General features: G+C 37.4%; 1 protein-coding gene across 3 annotated transcripts in view; it reads left to right on the top strand.

Moving 5' to 3' along the window:
- The window catches only part of USP25 (ubiquitin specific peptidase 25), a 97,283-nt gene extending 71,056 nt beyond the window's left edge, over positions 1–26,227 (top strand). For 2 of the 3 annotated variants that reach the window (XM_055801954.1, XM_055801956.1), the window contains 13 exons: positions 519–727; positions 1,442–1,512; positions 5,037–5,265; positions 6,662–6,859; positions 8,300–8,439; positions 11,135–11,248; positions 13,113–13,208; positions 16,749–16,927; positions 17,742–17,820; positions 19,682–19,761; positions 24,194–24,317; positions 24,988–25,183; positions 25,631–26,227. In XM_055801954.1, coding sequence (XP_055657929.1) covers positions 519–727; positions 1,442–1,512; positions 5,037–5,265; positions 6,662–6,859; positions 8,300–8,439; positions 11,135–11,248; positions 13,113–13,208; positions 16,749–16,927; positions 17,742–17,820; positions 19,682–19,761; positions 24,194–24,317; positions 24,988–25,183; positions 25,631–25,803 — 1,888 coding nt within the window. In that variant the 3' untranslated portion in view covers positions 25,804–26,227. The remainder of the gene's footprint in view (positions 1–518; positions 728–1,441; positions 1,513–5,036; positions 5,266–6,661; positions 6,860–8,299; positions 8,440–11,134; positions 11,249–13,112; positions 13,209–16,748; positions 16,928–17,741; positions 17,821–19,681; positions 19,762–24,193; positions 24,318–24,987; positions 25,184–25,630) is intronic. The other variant, XM_055801955.1, reaches the window with a different exon arrangement.
- Positions 26,228–26,471: the final 244 nt, after the last annotated feature.

The raw sequence follows: 26,471 nt of genomic DNA on the forward strand, positions 1-26,471 counted from the left end.
TTATTGCTGTTCAGCTAACATAAGTTGTAGGTAGGCAGCTGGAAAAAGACCATTTTCTGGGCATAAGACATGTAAATAAGTTATTAAACAGAGAACTTGTATTTCATTTGATTTTATGATCAATGGGCCATAAGACAAACCGCTGTGATTTTTCTTTTTCCAGTGTGGCCATAAATGTTTCAAACCACAGTGGTTACTTGTGTAACGTTATTTGAAGGTGTTGAGTAGCATTTCAAGTACAGCAACCTGTGGCTTGACTGATCCAATTCTGATTCCTGCATATTTGGTAGTGGCAGCTAGAGTTGTTGTTGTGCTAACGTAGTGCACCACAAAGTTTTTCAGAATTGACATGCTAATTCCATATTGATGCTATAGGTACCTTTCCTGTATCACACTGTAGGAAACCACTATCTTTTAAAATTTCTGGTTTCAGATGAAAAGCTTATTTTTATGGTGTAACTTTTAGTTTGTATACATGATTGTTCAATTTTTGTATTTCATGTTTTGAATGAATGCAGCACAACAGAGCAGCAGGGGCCTTCATCTTCAGATGTTCCAAGCACGTCTCCTGTACAAAGATCAGTAATACATAAACCATTCACACAATCACGAATTCCTCCTGATCTGCCAATGCATCCGGCACCAAGGCACATCACTGAGGAAGAGCTGTCTGTCCTAGAAGGCTGTTTACATCGCTGGAGGACCGAAGTAGAGAATGACACTAGAGGTAGTATCACAAGCTGGGGAATGCATTTGCTGTTGGAATAGATTTGTGGAAGCAGGGGAAATCGCCTCAATGTCCATGTGTATTGAGCTGCTTGTTTCATACCCCTAAACTTCTCTCTCAGACATAGGAAGGGAAGTCAGAGATTGTAGTAGACCGCAGGTACATAAACTGAACCCGCACACTGCTTTGAGTGAGGTGTACACAGGTTTTTCAGTGCAGGTTTCTGTGTGCATGGTGTTGTGGGGAGTAGGGTGAAACAGAAATGGGATCCACGGCACAGAACATCTCAGCAGATGTCTGAGCTGTCAGTGTTAATAGTGGCTGGGCCTGTGCTGTGACGTGGTGCTCTGCAGGCAAGTTTAGGGTAGAGCGACCCCTTCCATAAGGGAAAATACAGCAAATTTCGAAGCAAAGTTTATTTTGGAGTGGGTAGAGCTTAGTCTGTTCTGTTTCTCTGAGGGAAACAAGGGAAGCAGTTACTCCAGCAGGAGTGGGCTTGGCTGAGGTCTAGGAAACAAGCAATAGCATGTTATGGATCACTCTCTCTGCTTTATCGTGCAAGAAGGTTTAGTGTTTGACATGTAGGTATATAAACAGATGCACCAAATGTGAAATGTACCCTTGTTTGTCTTTTAATGAGATAAAATAAAGATGTAGGCATGTGCAATTATGCAGCCTCATGGAAGAGAGCTTCTTTTTTAATTTTTCTTTTAGATTTACAAGAAAGTATATCTAGAATACATCGGACAATTGAATTGATGTACTCTGACAAAACAATGGTCCAAGTAAGTACAATTTCTGCATGAGATAATTCAAAATAGATCCTTTTTGTCACTTTCAATTAGAAGTTCTTAGATGCTTGAAAATAGAGCTAGTATACAACAATTATGTATGATGGTTTGAGAAATTTCACTGGAAAGTCATATTGAGTTTTGTAAACCTTTTACTTACGCACAGTAAGATGAAAGGCCATGTTGCAATATTTTACAGGTGACTTCCTTAAGTTTAAGCAGCCTTGTGATGAAAAGCCCAAATATGTTCTAGCTGTGATCCACTTTTTTAGCTTGAATGCAGAACTTTGGTTTTTGTATAACACAATAAAATTTTCTCACTGTGATTTGACCATATTGCTAGGTAATCTTCTGGCTTTAAGGTGGCAAAGCTTTAGACACAAAGTGTTTATCTTTTTACTTTGATGCTTATTGCCGTTGTGTATTGCAACTTGCATACTAATACTTGGGAACTTAGGGCTCCTGTTTTTAATTTGTAGTTATTAATGCCTGTGGGTTTGTTTTTGTTGTGTTTTTTTTTTAAACTTGTGTCTAGATTTAGTATCAGTCACAACCCTGACTATTAGTCTGAGCTGCCTTTTTAGGGAGATCTTCATGCTGTGTAATCTGAACAGCATTTTTAGAATGCCTTACTAGAGTTTTGGCTCTTCTGGTATTATATTCACATACTCATATTTGCTTACTTTGACAGGTTTTAAGGTTAAGGATTACTTCCTCTGTTATTTTCTGTTAGTAGAAAGAACTATTTTCCTTCCAAGTAAGATCTGTTTAGCTTACAGTTTTCCTTTGAGATACACTTCTGTTTTTTACGTGGCTTGTAATAGTTCCTGGCAGCTGAACTCTGATGTTAAGGGGTTTGGGCACACTTGCCTAGATGGCTTTCTTGAAGCTTGCTACTGGCAGGCTTTTTTTTTTACCCCCTTAATGCTTGTGTTATGACGTGTAGCCTTTAGCCTTCCTGTTACCTAATAGTATAATGAAGTAATTTAGTGGTCTCGCATCCAAATAGTCTACCTGGGTTGGCTTAGGTGTTACAGGAGGAAATGCCTCTGGATGGTAAAGATATTAGTCAGCAATCATTGCAATGGAAAAGGGAGATCAGTTAATAACAGACTTTGTCCTAGTGCAGATTTTTATAATGTAAACTAGATTTTTTGTTTTTTCTTGTTTTAAAACAGAATTCCAGAAATGGAGGAGGATGAAGATGATGATAGATTTGTAGAGGGGCATTTTGTGCCTTGCCTGAAAGCAGTGGTGTGTGTTAAGTGGTTGTTAGGGAACAAGTAGGTACTGAACCCATCTGAAATCACAGGCTGGAGGTGAAGGCTGCCTTTATTCAGCTCAGGTGGTTTTCTCCTTGTGGGTGTGTTGGCACAACAGGAAGGAGCCTCACGCTTGTGAGTCAATAAGGTCTGGACACAGAAAACTAGATTTCCTAAGGAAAACATTATATTTACAGGATGCTTCCTAGTGTTTATGTGAAGTATTTAAAAAGATCTTTAACTTCTCCTTGTGTCCCCTTTGATTCTAAGGAAACCACAGTTGTCCATAAAACCCTTGTCAAACTGTTACCTGAAACACATTCCCAAAATTCTTATTTTTGTCTCGCTCTCCTGAATGCGTAGATTTAATCAGCTGCTTATTTGATTATTTCCCTCCTTCTGTGAACTTGCTGTGGGGAAATGTCACACCTGTTTTTCCTGTGAGACTTCATCTTTGACGTATCATCTTTGATATATCTATTCTGTAGCTACATGTGACACGGTTGGTGAAGCTCCATTTCTGTTTCATGACTAGTAAGTGTAAGCTAAGAAGTTTAACACCTACTTGTTTTGCCCTGTACTGTTAACTACTGTTGATATAACGGCTTATTGCAAGAGACACCTGTTGGCACTGAACTTGCCTATCCCCCAGTGACAGACCTTTGTGGGGAACCTTCCTGGAAGCTGAGCATGGATGACTGTCAGCTGGTTCTCCAGAGGTGGAGGAAAGGGTAGGGGCTCTCAGGCTGACCCAGTTAGCATGGTTTTAAGTAAAAGGATTTAAATTCACCTGGGATTTTAATGTCCTATTTTAGGGTGAGGAAACTTTATTGTTGACGTCTAAAGAGACTTCACCCTTTTTTAAATGAAGATCCGCATATATTTATGTGTGTATGTATGGGATTGCAATCATCTTAAGAAGGCTTTCACACTGGTTTGATAACAGATGTTAAAAAACCCAGAGCATTCAGATTTAAGGACTTGCTAGGATTTCCTCTGTGTATACTTCTTGTGTTTCGGGGATTTACAGTGTTGTTTTGTTTCTGGGATGACAGAGTGTTTGATTCCAGCTGTTGTGCAGTCAGTCAGCTTTACAGTTTAAGGTGTGTGTGGAGGGGTGTTTGCGAAAACTCCAGCACTTGCATATAGCCTGGAAAAGAATGGTCAAGTTAAAAATTACTTCACGGAGTTTCTCAAGTCATAGTTACATATGTATTTATGGTTACTGATTATTATGGTGCTCAAGTGGTATTTGCAACAAATATTTAGTACATCTTGTGTTAAACAGAAGATTTATCTACAGTCCAGACTGTAACACCAGTAAAAGATGGTTTCAGGTTTTTCATCCTAGTTGAGCTGTTGTCATTCTGGCATACTGTGCATAGCAGGCAAGGTCAGTTTTCCCTGTTATGTTGCATGTGCTGTTTCAGCAGGTTGAAAGGAGAGCCGATCGCTAAGATGCTTTTTAAAGACTTGTAAGGAAGTACCCGCTCATTCTGCTCCCCCTGTTCCCCCTATTTCCAGCTGCTTAAGTAGAAATTCCCGTTCTCCTTACTTGTCAGTGGACACATGTAACCCGGGATACTTTTTACATTGCTCCTAGAAACTGGTATGTTCCTTCCCTGCCTCAGCAGGAGCAGAGGACTCATTTATGTGTTCCAGTCTCCTTTTGGCAATGCTTTTACTGATACATTTTAAATACTGGAAAACAGTTGTATTCCTATTCTACTGTAAAAATTTTATTTTTGGTTAATGGAAGTATTCAACTCCCAGATGTTCCTTTAAACACATGCTGTTAGTAGCAAATAGAAAACACAGAGTTTTATTACCTTGAATTTGCATGTGCCTTTCCAGACTTCCAGACAAGGATACCAAGTTGGAACTGGAGGAAATCATAGAGGCCCAAGGCTGATGTATTTGAGGGCTTTTTTTGTAGATAGAAGGAGAGTAGGAATATTCAAGAATTAAGACGAGAGGATGCCTGGCAGTAAAGACAGCAAAGTAGATATTTATGCTATAGACTAACTAATGTTTTTAAGATCTCTTGTAACTAGTAATGGTAAGTAAAATAGCTTAAAATCCTTTTGCTATGCGGGTTGTAGTTTTACCTTTTTTGTTTTTCCTCTGTCATGTTTTGAACCTGTTTGACTTAATTTTTGTTACTTTTATTTAGCATAGCTACTGTTGCTGGCAGGTAGTATGAACTAAATGCTGACAAGGAGAGTTTGACATTTTGTTGTTCTTTTTTTGTTTAAGGTTCCTTATAGGTTGCATGCTGTACTAGTTCATGAAGGTCAAGCTAATGCAGGACACTACTGGGCATATATTTACGACCACCACCAGAACAGATGGATGAAATACAATGATATTTCTGTGACAAAGTCAACTTGGGAAGAGTTGGAACGGGACTCTTTTGGTGGTTACAGGAATGCCAGTGCATATTGTTTAATGTATATCAATGATAAGGAACAATACTTGATACAAGGTAATGTTATAGGTATGTTTTCTGGATGATATAGAGTAGCTGATTATATTGATGAAGAGAGCATCTTTCAGATGGATTTCTAGATTTTTGAAATTATTTTAATAGTTATTGAAAGTTCTAGTTCTCCTCATAACTGCTAGCCAGATTGTTTTTCTGGGTGGAACAATTGCTTTTCAACTTTTAGCTTAATAAAATATAAAGATAGCGCCAGTGTTTCAGCATTATTAAGAGAGCAAAATAAACTAAGTTTGCTAATTTGTAAACATTTTAGCCATGTGATCACATGTAGAGAAATTTGGAAAGGTTATCTAACCAAGTATTAGAACAGAAATGTAGAAATAAAGAAATGAGCCTCTCAACATTAAAATCATTGTGTAGCTTTTTTTTTTTTTTTCTTCTCCATAAGCTTCAGAGCTCTGAACTTCACTGGAGTGTGAAAACTTGAGGCTTTATGCAGTATATTGAACTGTGAATAACTCAGCCCTACCAACCACACATTAAACCAAACTAATACATGAACTGGGAAATTCTTTTTCAAGTCAGGTAGTAGTATGTAATTATAAGGTCTGTACAGAAGTGTTTGGAGAGAGGGCGAAGATCCCTGAGCATGAGTTTTGTGGGGCCTGATAATGGCAGCTGGGGAGCTGACTGTGAAAATGGCCAGAGATTCAATAACAGGCCCTGGAAAATTCTCATGCTGCTGCCTTTTCATAGGGCAGAAAGCTAGAGTGCTCATTTGTTCAGTTTTTAAATGAGAACCGATATTAACCTTGACATTTCTAGATTGCAGTTAGTAGTGGACTTGCAACCGTAGGGTTTATGGGACCTGTAGGGTGGCTGTGACACTTTAATTAAATCTGGGGCCTGCTTGCTGGGGGATAATTGCAGCCGTGTGATCCCCTAGGATCTAGAATACTCTTTCAGAGACCATTCTCAAAGCAAAAAGGAAGGTTACTTAGTACAGCTGGTGTTCTTATCTGTTGACTTTACAAATCCCTGTAGGCCCACTCTCTTTCCCCTTTTCTGCTGGGGATTTGAGTTGTGTCCAGCTCCATGTGGCAGTAATGCAATCAAGCTGTGGTGGTTTTTTTGTGACTTTTTGCTGAACGTTCACAATCATTAGGTGCTCATGACCCAAAAGGCTCATCTTTCAAAATGGCAATGACCTGATGGTGCCCAAGAACACCAGTAAGTCCAAAGACTGCAAGAGCAGTAGCCATACCTCTCAGTAGCAGAGGAATGCCCAACAGATAATAAAACCAGTTAAAATAATATAGTTTGCGGGGTTTGGTGCTGTACTGTATGTTTCCAGTAACTCACTTGATGAAAAGTGTCGAACATGCTTCCTTTTCTCCTATTTTTCTTCTTCTGAAATTTGTATGTTATGTTACTGCAGAGGAGTTCAACAAAGAAACGGGACAGATCCTTGTTGGAATGGATACGCTACCTTCTGATCTAAGGGATTACGTCAAGGAAGACAATAAACGTTTTGAAAAAGAACTCGAAGAATGGGATGCAGAACTTGCTCAGAAAGCACAGCAGGAGAAGTTGTTATCTCAGATACCCAGGGCACCAGCACCCTCACCTGCTCCAGGTTAGCTTCTCCTACCTGTTTGTAAAAGCTTAAGAAATGTATAAAAAGTTAATATGTGTAATCTCGAATTATAACTATTTACTTGGCCAAGGTAACTGTACTTGAAGTTTAGTCTGTTGGAGTTTTAGGCTTTTTGCAATTTTTATTTAAAGGAGAAAAATTACTGGTTCTTCTGTCTTTTCCCTGTCAGTTGTGCTTAGCTTTTGCTAAATCAGTTTATTTTTTTTCCATAGAAACTTTGGCCTTCTAAGATAATTATTAACAGGTTTCACCAGTGTGTTCTGAGAATTTGTTAGTCCATAAGTAGTGCATATTCTTCAACTCAGAGTGAGTAAAGACCTACCTTTGCATTTTAAATTAGGACAAAATTTAGATCTGAAGAGAATAATTATTTATTAGGTGTGATGTAGTAAATAGAGTTAGAAGTAGTAGAAGAGATTACTATGTAAAAATGAGGATGCTAAAACTGTGGAGAAGACCCTGAACAGCAACAGTGAGGCCAATGCTGTTAAGAACCTAGCTAATAAAGACCGCTGGCAATCTGATTATAAAACATATGCATGGTTTGACACAGAAAAACCTGTCAAGCTTTAGGTTACATTCACCTCTTGCTCCATTGCATAAGGCTATACATATGTTATGTGAAAGATGACATGATGGATTTGTGTAGTGAGACTGCTGTCCAGATGTTCTCATTGTTGTATTTCAGTCATTAAGGCTGAGCATGTATTTCTCATAACTACGTATGACTACAAACTGAATGTAAAAAGTGCAGTGATTTAATGACGCTTCTCTTTTTTGCAAACTCTACAGAGAGTGACTTCATCTTTTATATCTCTTGACTTCACAAACACTTTGAGACTGATATTAGTTCTTTTGTTAATAATGGAAAGTACTAAATGAATGTTTTAATTGTCTGCCAAAATTTGCTTTCATCATGTAAGGAGTATAAGACACTACTTGTGCTAATCAATTTTATTGTCTTCAAGTGGGGGAGACTTTGAGATTTCCCTGAAGTCAGAAGAACATAATGTGTTTATTATTTTGTGAAGTACAAATACATCTGGCACTCAAAAGACTCAAGACTTCCTTGGACCTGTATCCCACAGGAAGTCCAAGTAGAAGCTCATCTTTGCTCTCAGTCGTCCCCTGTATGGTTGATTGAACGTCCCTCACTTGAGAACCTTTATGGGTCTCTAGACAGGACAGGTCTGTTGTTCCTAATACAACATCACGGGTCCATTTATATGAGTGTTCAGAATGACCTGAGACACAGGCTGGTGTAAAGTTGTATTTGTGAATGCTGTGACCTACCCTGCATTTTCTGTTTGGGTGACGTTATCTGTATTTAGAAGACAGTGATCCAAATGAAACTAATCAATTGAAAAAAGTCATGCTTATGTTAACACACAAAATTGTTATCTTATTTCTGTCACTAAGTTCAAGCAGGAGAACCAGAATATTTAGAGCAGCCATCAAGAACTGATATTTCAAAGCACTTAAAAGAAGATTCTGTACAAGCAATCAATAAAGCATTAGCTGAACAAGAAGACAGAGCTCCAGAAGCTATAATGGATACGGTGAGGATAATTTGAAGCTTGAAATGCTTCTTTTTGCTTTTCTTTTGTAAGTGGAAATGATGTAATAGTTTATATAAGGGTGTGTGTGGAAACTTTGCACTATAAATTGCTGTTTTTTCAGGGACTGTCCGACACTAAAGTCCACCCAGAAAGTGCGCAGTACAGTAATGGGTGTAGAACTAAAATATTAAGATAATATCCTCTGTGTAGATTAGAGTACTTGTCAAGACTACAGCTTATTTTTTAAATGGCAATAATGTGCTTGTGCCCACCATTTTTTCAAAATGTTAGACAGTTACATTTATTTTTGAGGGGTAAACACTGACGTTCCTTGTAAAAGACCTGAAAAATACTGTTTTAAAAATTCAGGCTTTTATCTGAGAAATACAAGATTATAATTGAATTCCTTTGAAAGACCTATGGAAGTTAAAGTAGCTTTGAAAAATAAGGAGTTTTTCAACAGTATTCTGTAGCTTTAATGCAAATTCACAAGTTGATGAAAATTATTTCTTTGTGATTCATCAGATGCATATATTAACTTAAAATAGTTGTAAGAATCAGTGTTGGGAGATTAGGTTTTACTTCATACAGTATATCCTAAGAGAAGTTGGACATTAACTACTCACGAGTTATTAATGAAACTAATATTTAACAGGGTTTTTTCTTTCAACACATACTTGTTTTGTCCTATAAGTATACGGATTACTGAGTAATATATTTTCCAGAAAAGCAAGTGCCTTGAGAGCAATACCTGCATCTGTCTTGGAACCATATCCATAAGGATAAAACATATGAAATGTACAGTATAACTTCCTTACACACCCCTAGTAACCACTAGAGATATGAACAGTTTAGATCTGTGCAAAACCTGAAGCATGCTTCCTAATTTCGGGTATGAAACGAGCTGTCTAGTCCCAGATATCCTTGGGGCGAACAGGAAAGTCCTCTAACACCTTTGAAAATGGTGTGACAACTTGTTGACTCTTGCACCTGACGTGTTTTCCATCTCTCCTGTGCTGACAGGAGAGCAGAGAAGCACGCTTTCTCTGTTTAACTGAAATGGAAGCCAACAGGGAAACTGATCTTAACCCTGGATGAAAAGGTGCTCTAATGCTTTAGGCTACTGTGTATCTGACTTTGAGTTCTGGGAACACAGAACAGCTTAGGGGGAGCCTGTTTAAGTTAAGTTACCTCCAGCTAAGAGATAGCTATGAAGATACCAAACACATGATACAATGTCTTGCATGATGCTGTCCGCTTTCTAGAGTCTGTGAACATCCATTCCAGTGGGATGTTGAAGGATCTTACAGACTGGATTCTGTGGATCAAGTTTTTAGTTTAGGCTAATAACATTTTGTGCAGTTGATCAGCCTTAGGACTTGACAAGACTGTGATTGAGGAACCACATGGGGACCATCATGATAGGCATAATGAGACAGGTTCAGGTTGTTTTATTCCGATATTTTCACTGCTTTGTTCTGCAACAAGTGGTTTGCTCTCATATTGCAAAAACACAAACCCCCAAACCATGCCAAGTCTTTTATTTAGAAACAAACATATTTCAGCTGTTGGAATCTAAAGCCAATTTCTAGATATGCTGAAGGTATTCTATTAATGTTTAAAAGGTGCTGTCTATATACCAAAATTTGACTTAGCCAGAATTATTCTTGGTTCTCAGTATATCAGCATGCTTTTACATTATTCTGCTTCCATATGCATTCTGACATTGAGGCATATATTCTTTTGCTCCACTTTTTTTATTTGTCCTTTTGAAAGCAAGGAAAGCCAACATCAGAACATGTAATAAACAGCATTGTGGGTTGGTCACCACGTGATCATTTGTGTCCATTTTCCACCCTTTTGTCCTTTTTTCTGCCCTCTGCACAGTCTTCCTTTGTATTTATGTAGTGCTGGGTGTAAACAGATACTGTGTGTGTTTCTGGAATCTTTGTTAAGAAGTGAGACTATTGTAATAGCTGCAGAGCAAGTAGCATGACACTCCGTGATAGCTTAGAATAGAGTCAAAGTTTAAGTTCTGCAAATGTTGTAAAATGGCTATCGTACAATCGTAGGCCATGGGAGCTGAGATTAGTCTCTATTGTTGTTTAAAACTTTAAAATAGCAAGAATCGTCCCCTCATTTTTCTAATTACGCTGCTAAAAAGCCCTGATGAATGTAATGCACCTTTAAATAATCTTTCAAATATTTTGATTGCTAGAGGCTTTTTGTTTGGTTGGTTTGTTTGTGTTTGTTTTTTTTTCCCCCTAGAGCATCAGGAAGTTTTAAACTTTAGCTTGTTGCCATCCCTTAGCATAAATTCATCAGATACTTCAGATATATTTAGTAAATTTTTTGGTGAAATGTATGAAAAGTAGTAGTTGACAGACTCATCCTTTAACAACTGCCTAAAATTGGTAATGGATGTTAGAGTTGTAATACTGGCATCATAACCTGTAAAGAAGTAATTAGGAAATAAAAAGCAAATTAAGTCTTTTTAATAATTATGGCTTAATTTCAAAATGTACTGTGTAAAAAATAGAGAATATAAATGATAATCACAGTTTTTCTCAGAACTTAAGCAGTGCATATAGTTTTACTTGATCAGCCTGTCAGTTTGCACCTCTGTAATTTTCTCTTTTCTGATTATTACCTTTTTTTTCCCCACACACATACTGACAATGGTTTTCTTCTGCAGAGCTCTGATAATGCCCCAGCTCAACCAGCTCCTAACCAGCGAGTTGTAGAGGTGGCGATTCCTGATGTAGGGACTTTTGTGATTGAGTCAGAGGAGGGGGGTTATGACGATGAGGTACATCTGATTGCAGTTGTGTGCACCGCTCCTCCTCGGTGCTTTCTTGTGCTGCCTGATGACAATTTTCGGCATGTTTGCACATTGTGACACCTAACAGATTTCTGCAAAACTAAATGCTTAGCAATTTGTAGCCTTAACAATGTCTTAATTTGTCGTGAAGTGTGAAAGGAAGGCACTAGCTACTCTTAATTGGGCACGCTTTGCATGGTACCATTTACACGGGAGGTATATTTGTCGTCTTAGCTGTGGAAGTTGAATGTTTGTGTTAGGCCAGATAGCATTTGAAATGCTGGTGGTAGACTACTACGTTATTTAAAGTGACAGGATAGTGAGTGATGTTGTTAACGTTTGTGCTTTTTTTTTTTTGTCAGTCCAATAAAGCTAATGTTCAAGTCCAATCCCTTATTTCCCAAGGTTAAGCTTTTCAGACTTAAAGGATTAAATTACTTGTGGAAATAACCTGAAACTGGTATGTCTGGTGGAGCTGACTCTTCCAAAGCTTAAGAAAAAAACCAAACAATAAAACCCGCAAAAATTATTTTTTCCCAATTCAGACCAAGGGTGATGCATGTGCCTGGAACTACTTGAGGAACAGATGAGAGGCCCATGTTATCCTGAGAGATGCTATTTTCTGCTGCCCTATTTTAGCAGCAGAAGGCAACACTGCTAGGTCATCAAGCTGTCCTGCCTTGACACTGATGACTCCATGTTTGGTTTGGTTGGGAATAGTGCTGGCGCAGCCCGTATTTGCAGGTGTCTGCTATGTGGAGCTTTTGCTTCCCTAGGCAAATGGGTATTGCAAGTCACTCTGCCATGTAATTGTGATCAGCTGTAACCGGGATTATGGAATGGGGAAAAAACCCCCAATTTAATTGACATCATCACGTGGAGTTTGGCTTCTCATAGATGAGTAGTCTCCACCTTCAAAGGCATGATGATTTAACCTTACCTAGTGACCTGGTTTTTGGGGGTGGTTTTTTTTAATTTTTCCCCACTGTTGTCCTCATGCCATTATCTTTCTAGAGGGTGATAACTTTATTCCCTCTCTCCCTGATCCTTTTGTAAGCGTATTCAGTCTTTTTTAATGCTGTTCTTATTTGTGGGAAACTTTTCCGGAGAGTTTAGGGCTCTTCCTCTTTTGTTGCTGTGCCAGCTATACCTTGGGCAGGGAAAGAGGGAGTGCTTATCTTTTCTCACAGATAACAAAGGAGAAAGGCCTTTCTGAGTAACCTAGATACAGCAAATTGTTTGTGTACAACTGATGTGAATAGCTGTGAGATGTCTTATGTTTGGCTTTGTGTTTGTTAAATGTTTTAAGTTTGATTTTTTTGTTAGAATTTGCCTGCAAATGCTTCAAGGAACCAATTGCATTTGCAGGAGTAGGTCCCTTATTTTGATCTTGACATGCATAAAATATGGGCAGTGTAGTTTACTATGTTTTTAGTATAGTAATTGGGTGATTTTTCTACTCAAAACACTTTTATTTACTTACTTTATTTTTTTTATCCTTTTGTGGCCATGGCTAGCACTGATTCAGCATGCAGTTTCTGATGGATACTAATGCTGAATGGTGCATGTTCCTTTTCTAGGAAGCTTTGACCATGTAACTTTTAAATATTATTTGACACAGTTCTATTTTTGTAATCTTCCTTTAATCATATGTTGTTACAGTAAAAATACATACATACACATGCCGTGACTGATTTGCAGAATATGCACACCAGATCTGTATTGAAACGTGCCATTTCAATGTATGCATGCATTAAGTTGTTTTTTATCTTGCATGAGACTAAAAGCATATTGAATTTGGTCATTAAAATATTAATCATTCAAAACTTTTACCTTAAATCCCTTGTGGCAGGTCATGCTGACCCCGAACATGCAAGGTATTATCATGGCTATAGGTAAAGCCAGGAATGTTTATGACAGGTGTGGGCCAGAAGCAGGGTTCTTTAAGGTACAACTAACATTTTCAACTTTTTCTCCTGACTTTTCTTGTTACGTATGCCTTCTTCTTCCACCCTTTGCATATTAAGATTGTTCCAGTGTTTATACGTTCTCTTCTATGATATCAGTCCTCTGTTTAGATATTTCTCCCTTGAAAAATAGCTAGCTATTTCCCTGTTGATTCAGCTATATCAGTATCTTATATACCTTTCTGCATTTTAAGAGTGGTGAATAATATTCTTAGAATCTTAAGAATAGTGGCAAGTAACATGAAACCTAGATGTGTAATCCATAGGAACAGGTTTTGGTTTTTTCCCCCTGCTAGTACCAAAACCCATGCCTTCACTAGACTGTTTGGGATGTCAGTTTTTTCACCCAGGAACATCAGTGTTTAGTCATTTGTTCTTTATTTCAAAGAGGTGTTCTTGTTTTGTTTTTTTAGTAAATCTAAATTTCTTTCTTTTGTGTAACTGCATGGGTGTCAGTACTCTATTTAGCAGTGTTTTACTACTGGGAATTAGACATTAAGCTTTTTGTGGTTATTACTCTTCACAGCAATATCAGATTTAAATATGTGTTAGTCTTAAATACACAAACTTCTGAGCATTTTTAGCTCACAATCTTTTGAATTTTCAGGATATTATGAGGGGAATTACTTCAATGTAAAATCCTCTCAAATGTGATTTGGAGAGGGGGAAGAAGTTTCTGGCTTGTCAAGCAGTCTGTTCTCTTCTTAATTGTTATGGTGTAGTTGCACTAGAAGAAATTGTAAAAACAAAAAGAAACCAGAAAAAACCCAAACAAACTACAGTCAAACAAAAACCAAACAAACCCACCACCAAAAAAAATCTCCAATCTCTTGGTAAGGAAATTGAACTCTCACGGGTTTGTTTTGGGGTTTTTTATAATGGATACTGAAAGAAGAATTATGACCATAACATTTGTTTGCAGGGCCATCTCTGTTAACCGTGCCTGCTCTCAGGGAATGAATACCCACCCGCTGTAGCCTCTCCTTAGTGAAGTAGCTTTTGTTAGGGGTTCACTGTTGGTTTTTTTCAGATTTATTACTTTTTAAAAGTACTAGATTAACATCTTTTCATGAAGTTGAAAAAAAAAAATTCCTCATGTGATAAAATCAAATTCTTTTCCGGAAAGTTTAAATACACCTAATTATTTTTTTAATGTGGAGGTTATTTTGGTAATTTTAGAACAGAAATGCAGTTCAAAATAAAATTATATTTAATGCTTCAGAGATATCAAAACAGTGCTCAGGTGAAATGTGTTTTGGTCTTTAATTTTGAATACTTAAACATTTTCCCTTCACAGGGGACAGAATTTGTCTTTGAGTGAGAAAAAGTTCTGACACTTAAGTTGTTGGACAGTAGAAAAGTTTTCTTACTGATTTTCTGCTGAATCATCTTTGCAGTAACTTAGAAGAGTTGGAACATACTTCATTTTTGAGGAATGCATTAGTATGAATGTGTGCAGATGAGGTGGTCCTACTTAGTAACAAAATTTGTATTTTGAAACTTACCAGATGAAATTTCATGTTACTGCATAAACATATTGTGAAAACTTCTATGGTATTTTTTTAATACTGTTATACTCTGGGATTCTTCATGTAGTTTGTTGGGTTTTTTTAATAAAACAACTGTTCACAGAAAATTATGGGGGCTTATCTATGATGTCTTTGTTTTAGCGGAATCCAGGTGAAACCCATTTGACATGGGTCACTTACCACCAGGGTTTCACTCATCTAGATCTAGGCTTAAGACGTGACTAATACAAACCCATGAAGTATTTCTTGATCAATGACCTCTTATAATCATCCTTCTTTAAACTTTATAGACAGTTCCTTGTAGAATATTTGCCTTAAGATCTTTATAGATGGTTCCTTGCAGAATATTTGCTTTAAGATCTTTATATAACATTCTTGGTGAGAAAATGAAAGCATGTAATACTTTTTTTTTTTTTTTTTCTCCTCCTACCATCCCTTTTTCCTGTATTCTGTGTAAAGACATAGTGGTATTTTTTCATCGTACATAGGATTTCTGTATATGTAGTATACAGTTTTATTTTGTTTAAATACATACATAAAAATACAGGGTTTGTGTTGCATTTTTTTCCTACTTCTGAGTAATTCTCTGAAAAATCAAATGTCTAGTGACAACTGCTTTTTGTTTCTGGCCTACCTCAATAAACAGGGTTTAATTGCATCGTTAGCCATGTTGGATTTCTGGTGGTATAACTTCTGATGTTAGGTAATAGAAACTCTGTCTGTGGCTTTTGATACTTGCAATCGGTTCTGTCAAACTTCCTTTTTAATGATAATGCATATAATTAGTATTTAAAAACACTGATGCAGAATGTTCTTTTTAGTTCTAAAGTTCTCCAAACGCTCTGTGTTAGAGCCTGTATGAATGGTACCTGACCCATGTGTTTAGTCCTGAAAGAAAGTGTATATTAGTAGAGGATGAGAGCCCACATTTCTGATAGTTAAATGTCAAGAAATTACTTGCTGCTGCCAGGTATTTCAACATAATGAATTTGAAATGCTGAACAGGGTAGTTTTCTGCCTGCTTTGGAGCTTTATTTTGTGCATATGTTGTATTGCAACTTTGCTAATGAGTGGAGCTACTGTGTTGTCATTTTTTTCAAGTTGACACTTAGTGTTAGCAAACAATCTGATCACCTCCCATATTTGAGAGATAAATCATGAAACATAAACATTTGTCACCATTTTGCTAATTGTTTTTCTTGTTCCTCTTGTTCATGCTGTTTGGTTTCACTGAATAAAATCAAATGAAAGGATATTGTTCATTAAATCCAATGTGCAGGCAAAGCTGGAAAAGTAAAAGCTTCTGATGACCTATAAAGTTGGTCTAAAATATCCAGTGAGGAGTCTGGCCGGCCCTGTAGGAGATGAATACTATTTGTATTGAAGTATTACTTCCTTTAGAAATCCTACAATTTGATTTTTGTTGAAGGATACTAACCCATTCTCACCTGGCGTTGCCAAAATCAGACGTGTTCATTAAACTTTCTGCAGAATTTATTTTGTTCATGTATTTGCGTTTTAACCATGTATTACAGGTACCTTTTTTGTCTTACGAGATTTTAGAAGATTCCTTTAAGTGTCTGAAATCTTATACTGCTTTTGCACTGTAAATGCTTAAAGAAACCTCTTTAGGGATTGAATAAACCTTCCTTCATGGAGACATAGCACAGGATTTTGAAGTAAAGGTCTACCTGGGATTTCGGCTGGCTTAGTTGAGGAGAGGACAGGATCAACTTTACCATTTGTCTGGGGTTTTGGGGGGTTTTTTTGTTGTTGTTTGTTTGGGTTTTTTTCTTTGGTGGTTTGGGTTTTTTTGGGGTGGGTGTGGTTTTTTTACACATAGTTCAGACTTGTTAGAAGTGCGCACTATGGAATTCATAAAAAAATATTTTGTAGTCAAGAAGCCATGTGACACAAATTAACCTGTTAGTGTCTGTGTCATTTAGTATTTAAAAGTCAGAAAGGATAATGTATGTCTTTAAAATTATTTAGGCAATTAAATTGGAATACACGCGCTTGCTAAAATTAGCCCAGGAAGATCCACCACCTGAATGTGATTACCGTTTGCGTCATGCAATAGTTTACTTCATCCAAAACCAGGCGCCAAAGAAGATAATTGAGAGAACATTACTGGAACAGTTTGGAGATCACAATCTTAGCTTTGATGAGAGGTAATAAGATCTGCATGTTTTATTTCCTGTGCTCACGCACGTTCTCTGATGTGTGGAGACACCCCGTCATATTCAGATAGTGCATGTAACAGAGGGAAGGCTAGTATGTTTGGTTGGCTTTATCTTCTAGTTAATTGCTTGCTAGTGCATTTTATTTAAAAAAAAATAATTATAAAAATCTACAAAAAGTAATCAAAAAGTTTGGGTTCTATTGGTAGGAAATAAGGAGAAATACTCAGTGTTGTTCATAATTTCGCACATAGATTTCTGCACCTTCTTTCAAAACACTGTGTAAGGCTTTGTAGCTTGCTTTCAGGGCAGTGAAAAAATGCCAGCAGCAGACAGCAAAGCAAGTTAGATGGGTAGCTTACATGAAAGCAAGACAATGTCTCTTTTCCACTTGGAATTCCATACATTGACCTATTTAAAGAAATAAATTGGAAAGTAGAGAACATTAGTCTTATTTCTGTCTAGTGGATAATCATCTAATGTTACTTTTGCAAAGTAAATATCAGGGAGTTTCAAGCCCTTTGAACTTTAAATTAGAAAGAAAGACTGAGCAATGTGGCGATTTAGCAAAATAAAACAAGAAGTAATTCTTAAATAGCACAGGCCTCCCTCACATGTACTTCAAAACTATGCCCTCTCCTGCTGATTTTACTATGAATAATAAAAAGCACTTTGTCCACAGTATTTTCATACTCTTTTGCATAAGGCTGTAGCTTATACTGTTTTGAGGCTTCTGTCTTTGTATGGATAATATCCCTTGTGAATTTCCAGTAATACTCCATGATCTCTTGTTGCTTTTTGTAAGGTGCCGTAACATAATGAAGGTTGCTCAAGCTAAACTTGAAATGATAAAGCCAGATGAAGTAAACATGGAGGAATATGAGGTTAGTATTTTTAAGTTTTTAAACTAAACTGTAATGTGAAGTAGTTATCAGTTACTGGAATTTTATCTTCACAAATTTCTTCCTGTCTTAAACAGTTTTAACTTCTCAGTGTATTGAAAGACCATCTAGTTGTAGGAGGGCTGTCCTGATCAGTTGATATAAAGCTGGGTTTTTTCCACATTTGTAATTCCAATTACTTGAGCCATAAATAAATACCTGTCCTTACAGTTTGAGTCTGTCCTTACTACTTAACATGTCTTGATGTCGCTAACAGTGTTTTGTAATGTATCACCATATGAGCCGACTGGCTTTCTCTAGTCAGAAACAGCTAGCGGTGAAGGAGTGAGAGTGGTCCAAGCCCAGCCTTACGCATCTTGAGAGCTGGGTCACATGCACAGTCACATCTGTGCTTTTTCTCTAGCTGTCTCTGCAGCCATTCCCATTTTCTTATGAGCACCAGATTCTTTTGTTGGCAAGACCATACATAACCAGTTTATGCGTTTATTTTTTCCTCCTGTACTATTTGGAAAAACTTGGAAAGAAAAAAAGAACAAATCTCAGACATTAAATAATCATGACTAGTACTTGCTAAAATATTTCATCCCGTACTTAAAGTTAAGTCTTTAGCTGGTTTTACAGCATCAGTTTCAACTCTGTAATACTGTTCATTAGGGCCTTTTAACAGTGGATATTTATGTCCTAGACAGATGCCAGTGCACCACTTATACCTCACTGTTGTGCTTAGTCCTCCTGAACAAGTTGTTTGAACCTATGGGAGTAATCTTTCCCTCAACAAACCAAACAAAAAATATTTACTTGTTTCTCATTACTGGCTTCAGGACCTACAGTAGAAGCTACTACATTCCAATGTGTCCTCTCTAGCCTGTGAGGAGAAGCACTTCCATAGTAGGATTTCTGTTGCATCTTCTAGGCTCTGCAAGGCTCAATATTTTACCATTATTCTGAATGGCATTGCGCAAGTAGAATAAACCATTCTGAACTTGGCTTTAAAGGGTGAGAGAGTAGGGGAGTCTTCTATTGCCTGGACATACATGCTGCTTTTTGAGCCCCTGAGGCAGATAGTTGGTCATTTCTTCAAAGAGTGTTACTGGTATTTGTCCTGTGTAGCGAGCTGGCATTTCATGGACCCTTTCTCATACTCTTCATATTGAATTTGTAAGAGGCTATGTATTACGGTATGCTATCCCCTATTTTATTTTAATGAGCAATTGAAAGTTGGCTACTAACCAACTGCAGTAAAAGCACCTTTCTCACTTAGAGCACTTACCTGTAACGTGTACCAGTATTACTTCGTATAAAAGGTGATACAGTAAGATAAACGTTCTGCTTCAATATGAACATCTCCACAGTCTGAATTGCATTTGGTTTTTTTGTCACTTCCCATGTAAAGTGTTCAGGCTTTTTCTATGTCATTCTTATATTGAAAGTTAAGCTTAATATTTAGTGTATGAAAAAGCTTTCTAAGATTTTCTGAGTAAATAACTGAGTGTAATGTAGGGAGGGGAAAAAAATAAAAAAGACTATTAGCTTCTCACCTATTTTTGAGAAGAAAAAGGGGATCTCATAATTCTGACTGTGGTTCTCCAAAGATGCTGTGTGTTCCTTTCAAATGGTAATACGTTCTTTAAAAATAATCTCATTTAGAAATATTTTAAATATTTTAGAATTTTCTTTTTATTGAGGGAGGGCAAGCTCAGGTGGACTTTTCACACATGCAAGCTTACTAGGGGTCCTTAGCACTAACTCTGTGTATTAAGCACTAAGTAAAGCATGTGTGTGTTTAAAAAAAATGTATTTCATGTTTGTGGATGAAATTTTATATAACCTTTCTTATATGCAGAGATGGCATCAAGACTATAGAAATTTCAGGGAAACAACCATGTTTCTCATGGTAGGATTGGAGTTTTTCCAAAAAAAGAGGTAAGTGGTAGTATAGAACTCAAATGTAGTAGAGTGATTTGAAGGCAAAATGTAATATTGATAAGTAAAGACATTTTTTAAATTAAGAAATTTCATGTGTTCCTCATTTTAGTTAAGCATTTCCTTGGTCCATTTATGTCTTCCATCTACCTCAAAGTTTCCCACAACTTCCTATTCTTAATCTCCATTTCTAATCTCTTATCAAGCTATGGACTCTTTTCAGAGCACCCTCCATGTGGACCAGCACTCCTTCTCTCCTACTCTTAAGTGCTCTGGGTATCCCTTAGCCGTAAAAATCTTTCCTCTCTGGCACCACATGTGCACTTAGGTTTATCTGGTTTCATCAGCAGTGACAATTAGTCAAGTTCCCGGCTTATCCATCTTTTTATTGGGTCTTCCCACAGAAGTAAACATTTGCCTTATCATTTGTCTGAGACAAAATTCCACCTGTGATGGGTTTAAAAGAGCAGGAAAAAAGAATATATTTGAGGACAACTGTCATAGTTGTAGCTGACTCTTTTTAGCTCCGTGAGGCAATGGTGATCGATTCCCTTCTCTTTGTGAACCAAGTCAGGAATTGCAGCTGTATAAAATTGGTGAATTTTTATGTACTTAATGCACTACAGCTAAAATTTATTCTCTGATCCAGCCATGCAACAAGGATAGCAATTACAGTATAAATGCCTCAAAACCTTCTGCAGAAGAGTCTTTGAAACAGAACTGTTCAGAAGTACCTCTTTCTCCCATGCCCAGCCAAAGGAATGAAATGAGTAGCTGCAGAATATCCCAGTGGCTGACATCTGTGGGGTGAAAATGGGGTTATCACACGATGCAAATTTTTGATTGTGAAAACTTTCTATGGTCAATCACTGATATTTTTTTTTTTTTTTTCCATGCATAACACAGTAGGTAGGGAAATTGTAGTGGGACTAAAATTTTTTTTCTGTATGTTGTGTAGTAAACTGCTTCATATTTCTCATTCTTGTCTTGTATGCTCCACAAAAAGAAAGGCCACAAACAAATTGGAAATTCGGTTGGAAAAGACACTGCCTTGTCTTTGCAACAAGCTATGTCTTTGTATTGTGGCTAACACAATGAGCCCATAGTCTTAGTTTGTCTTCTGGTTGCTAGCATGTAATAAATACTACATTCATTAATAACCTAAACTGCAATACACTGCTTCATCAGTCTTGAACAGTTTATGTACAAGGGTTGGTCAGAAGATTGCCTGGCTTATTTGAAAAATAAACGCTCTGATACTGCTTGATCCCTTAAGGAGGCAGAAATGTCACAGGTATCGGTGTGGTATATAGGAACGCTCCTTGTTACCCCCAGACTTCATGCATGCTCTGAGCATGCAGGCAGGAATGGAACATCTACCAAGTTCCTCGGCACTGGCACTCCAGGATGGCACCTTCAACCATAAAATACCAGTGTTTTCACTAATCTGCTTCTTACCGTAATATATTCTGGTTATGCCAGGGGGAGGGAGGGAAGCACAGGTTTCTGCTCTCTGCTGTACTGAATTACTGGTATAGTTTTCCATTATTTACATTACTTTGCAGAATTCAAGTGAGACATTGGTTACCAAACATTATTGTTACTTAGCAAACAAGCCCATAATGACCAGTTTTAGACTCTAATGTTGGTCATAAATAAAAAATAGGATGATATCAGACTCATCTAACATCCAAAGAAGTGTAGCATTCATTCCCTGTCTAAGAAATGCAATTTCATAAATGCTTCAAGAGGTATCTAATACACATTAAGGGTGGATCTGGGTATCCACTGACCTGCTCTAAGGCACCTATTGCAATTACATCCCCACGTTTCAGCTACAGGTTCCCAAAGGACTGAGATACTGAGGTTCACATCTTGTACACTCTAGAGGGCAGTGCTACCATCTTTATTCTGAAAACAAGACTGAATCGATGAACTTTTCCAATTTTCTTTATTGTGGAAATCATAAAAATGTAACTTTAAAAATATTTATGAAAACATAGGCTCTCATAATTAAAATAAGACCTTCATTAGCAGGACTTTTGAGGCTTTTCTCAGGAATCCATCTCCCTCGGTTGACCAACTTTTCTTACTTTTAATAACGCTAATTGGTACCTAGCAGCACTCAGTCTCTAGATGGAGCCAATTTTTGGCCTTTATCCAGGTGACTTCTGATTTCTTTAAATAATTGTACTGTGTTGAACAAACAAAATCAACACAAAAACCAGTTTGGTATATCTTTTTCATGGCTACTTCCAGTGTTCACTCATGACCCCTTATGGTGGTTGACAAGGCTGCAGGTGGAGAATCAAATGGTCTTTGAGTCATATTCTCTCTGGCTACTGTAGTGTAGGGACCTGCTATGGATGAGGTGAATGCAACCAGCTAAGGAACCTCAGCGCTTTTACCTGCAGCTCGCTCTTGTGGTAGTAACTGATAAGTGAACAAGCTGTAGACCTTAGCAGTTACCTTTCAAGTTTCTTGGAAAGCAAATACAGTTTTTCAGTTTCGCCTGAAATGCCTTTTTCCAAAGCAGTGCTAAAATTTAGCCATCCTCTGCTTTCTGCATCTTTTCCAAAAGCCTAGACCCAGTGAGCTCTGTAATTCTGTGAGCAGCTTCGGTGATTTTAGGCTTAGGCTTCACAGGCTGGAGCTTTATGAATTTCAGGTGTGAAAAAGCAAAATCTGTTCACTGCAGTCGTATGCTTCAGACTCTCAAGATATATAAGGACTTTGAGCTTGGATGTACAGTAATGATGATTTAAAATAGCTTACCTTGCTGTTAGATGGCACTACGTTTTTTTCAGGGAAAGATCATACAGCTGCAGGAAGGAGCAGGAAGAGAGGGACTGAGAATAAGCCACTACCAGCAGCAAGTTTTTAATTTGGATCAACTGAGTTGTTGACACTGTAATTTCAACCTGCAGTTTCACAAATAACTGAACTAAGCATGGAAAGGGAGAGAAGTTCCTGCTTCTCTGGCTTTATAACCAGCAATTCCAGTTCCTTGCAATCATCTTCTCCCCTTTCCTCCTACATTGTTTTCTGCTGTCCTGGCCAGTTGTGTTGGTGATCAGTAGTGTAAAGAGTTTTCATGGGCAGGAAAAATGGACTTCAGGAGAGGGTAACAGGACTACTTCTTTTAATAAAAGCGTAGGTTTGTATTTTGAGGACAAAAGGTTGGAGAACAGTGACAGTACTTCCATTACTTAAGCAATAAATATTTAGCATTGCAAGGAACTGTGAGCGGATCTCGTGGTGGAAGAAATAACTTCACAGGAGATTCTGAAATCACAGTGTTTGGGTTCATCTTGTTCTTGTAAACAGGGATAACAGAAGATAAAGCTTTAAGGAACCATTGCTATTTCAAGTAGTCTTTTTCCTTCTTTTTTGTTGTCTCATTGGAAGGCATTACTGTAAGTCTTGAGTTTGCTTTGGAAAATTCTGACATGCTTTTTCAGGTATGCTCACACATAATTTTTAGCCATTTTTGTAGTTTGGTGGTTTGGTTTTGGTAGTTTAAGCATGATCTCCTGTTCTCACTAGGATGAGTGAGTGCACAATGTACTGTTCCTCTTACCACTCCCTTAGGAAATATCTCTTCCTAGATTTTTGTAGTTTGAATAAAAACGAGATTTCTAACTGCTTGTTTTTAGGGTAGCTGCCTGAACTGCTTTCAGCAGCTGGCTGTCTTAACTGGGTTTCTTTAAGTCAGAGAATTAACAGTTTAATGTGTTTGCTGGAAATGGTATGCAGCAGTGTGAGGGGAGATCAATGTGTGTGTGAAGGGATCTCTGCTGATTGTTAACTGTTAGGTTCTTAGGTCCTCTGTTCCTCGTCCTTTAAAAATTAGGCTTGTATTTATCTTCTGCATTTAGATTAAAGACAGACGTATCGACAGTCTAGCAGCACTTTTACTTTTGAAATGCTGTTGTGGCTTCTTTCATCACTTTACTCTTCAGTGGTTTGGAAGACCTTCCAGTTAGCGAGACTAAAAATTCACAGTTTGTTTTTTTAGGAATAAGGTGACAGCTTTAAATTTTACTTGCTAAGGAGTAGAATGCTATCAAGATACATATGGCAACCGAAGATCAAACCTAACGTGACATAAATGCACACAGGAAAAAATTAAGTTTTCATGTATACTCAAGGCTAATCCAAAGCTGTTTCTGAAATGAGTGGAATGATATCCATCAGTTCTAGTGAGCTTTGGATCAGACATAGCGTGCAAGTGATCTAGCCTGATAATAAAATAAATTGCTCTAATGTGCATAAAAGACAAAATTGTGTGGTAGAAAAGGCATTATGATGAGATTGGTGGGGAGGGGTGGACTTACAGTCAAAGAAGCAAATGAAATTAAGGGCATGGTAGTTACCTTGAAATGGGTGATACCTGGATGTTGCATCTAATGTTTTTGTTTCTTTACTTCAGCTATATGGAAGCCTTGCTTTACCTTATCTATGCTTACCAGAATAACAAAGAGCTCTTGTCCAAAGGCCCATACAGAGGGCATGACGAGGAACTGATATCTCACTACAGACGAGAATGTTTGCTAGTAAGTGAAGGGTGAAGTATGTTAAAAAGTTGAACTTGCTGCATAGCTTTAACAATATTAATTAGTAGAAGAATCTTGCCATCATGTAAAACAAAACCAACCGCAACCCCCTTTCATTAAGAAGTTAATACTTTGGCTTGTGTAAGGGAAAAAGCAGAAGTAAATAAGAGAATATTCCCATTTTTTTTTTAATAAGCAATGATCATCTTTGGTTGTAAATAGTGTGCTCCCTGCTGTTGTGTCTGGGCTAGGTAGGAACAAAAGTTGACAGTGTTGGTGAGCAGACTCACCCTGTTGCCACAGTTTGATGGGGAGACAAATATTGGGAAAGGCATCAGCAGGAAACAAGGATTTTTTTCCATTATTATGCCACTTTTAGCAATAATGAGAAAACAAAAGCAGGTGATATGACCTGTCTTAAAAAGTCCAGCTGCAAAGCTTGGGTTGGCCAGGTATCAAATGAAGTGGCTGGAGGAATAGCACAAGATCGAGTGGTTTGATGGAGTATATACATCATTGCTCTAAACTTCACAGTGCAACTGTGGTTAATACAAATTACTAGGTAGCTTTGTAGGAAGACTGTGCTTTAAAACAAACAGAAACTGATGCATGGTAGAATGTGAAATGCTGTATATTTAAAGGCTTTCCTTTTTTGTGGTCATTTATGAAGAAACTAAATGAACATGCTGCAGCACTGTTTGAATCAGGAGATGATCAGGAAGTCAATAATGGCCTGATCATTATGAATGAGCTTATTGTCCCGTGTTTGCCATTACTACTGGTGGATGAAATGGAAGAAAAAGATATCGTCGCTGTGGAAGATATGAGAAACCGTTGGTGTTCCTATCTTGGACAAGAAATGGAACGTAAGTCATTTATTAATTAAGGTAAAAGGCCTTTATGCATCTTTTTTTATAAATGTGATGTTTTCATTGTCGTGAATTCTGCCTGTATCTGTTGTGCCTTGGTAGTGTATTTTGAGGTACCCTGACTTTTGAATAATCCCATACACGTTTAAATAAACAGTTTTTCCATATATTGCACTGGGGTATTATACCTTAAAGAAAACATGCTTTTCGAATGGAAAAACATTTGTGGTGGTGGACCATCTGAAGGAGCATTTATATTAGCATCTTACTAGGAATTGGTGTGTCCTAGTTATTGCTGGCAGACCTGAAGAAAGTGGATTGTTCCAAGTGAAACTCCTTTTCTACCCACCCATCAATTAATAAAAAGTCAGTGTTGGGCAGAAAAAGGAGAATTCCACATGCAGATGTGAATGCTTATGTTTGTTTTCATTGTTTTATTTGCAGCTAACTTGCAAGAAAAGCTGACAGATTTCCTGCCAAAACTGCTAGATTGTTCCACAGAGATTAAAGGTTTCAATGACCCGCCAAAGTTACCCTCCTACTCCACACACGAACTGTGTGAAAGATACGCCCGAATCATGTTGTCACTCAGTCGAACTCCAGCTGATGGAAGATAAATTCTGCAGCCTTCCTAAGCACATTGTATAAACTTTTTTAGTTCTTAAACCTTGCCTTCCTGTCACAGGGTTTGCTTGTTGCTGCTATAGTTTTTAACTTTTTTATTTTAATAACTGCAAGAGAGAAATGACTGTACAAACTTTAGCCAGACTGCAAACGATTAAAGCTGAGAATCGCATGGCGCTCAGTCGTTTCAACCAGAATTGATGCAACATGCAAGTCTGATCATTTTGGCAAAACTGCTTTTTTGCCACTTATCTGTTACAGTATTACTTTGCTTTTATCTTAAGATCCTTTACTTTATCAACAGCTGTCTGGATCATTTTGTGACTGCAACTACTTTTAAGTGTCCAGTGCTGTGTAAATACATGGTACTTGGTAGCTTGTAAATGAAATGAAAGAATAAAGTTTTATTTATGGCTACTTCTGTGTTTGCAAGCAGATACCTTGTATATTAGTGTAAAATACGGGTATTTTTAGAAGAGATACAGTATATTGATGGGTTACTCAATTTTATAGACAAGGTTCTTCAGGATTTATGGCCAGTTTAGTTACAGGTAGTCTGAGATTACTGTATGTGAATATATTGAAAAACTGTCGCAGTATTATACACCATGGTTTTTTTGTATATTATTTACTGATCTGTATGAAACTGCACCTGAACACT

The sequence above is a fragment of the Falco peregrinus genome, chromosome 4 (assembly GCF_023634155.1).
Source record: "Falco peregrinus isolate bFalPer1 chromosome 4, bFalPer1.pri, whole genome shotgun sequence".
NCBI lineage: Eukaryota > Metazoa > Chordata > Aves > Falconiformes > Falconidae > Falco > Falco peregrinus.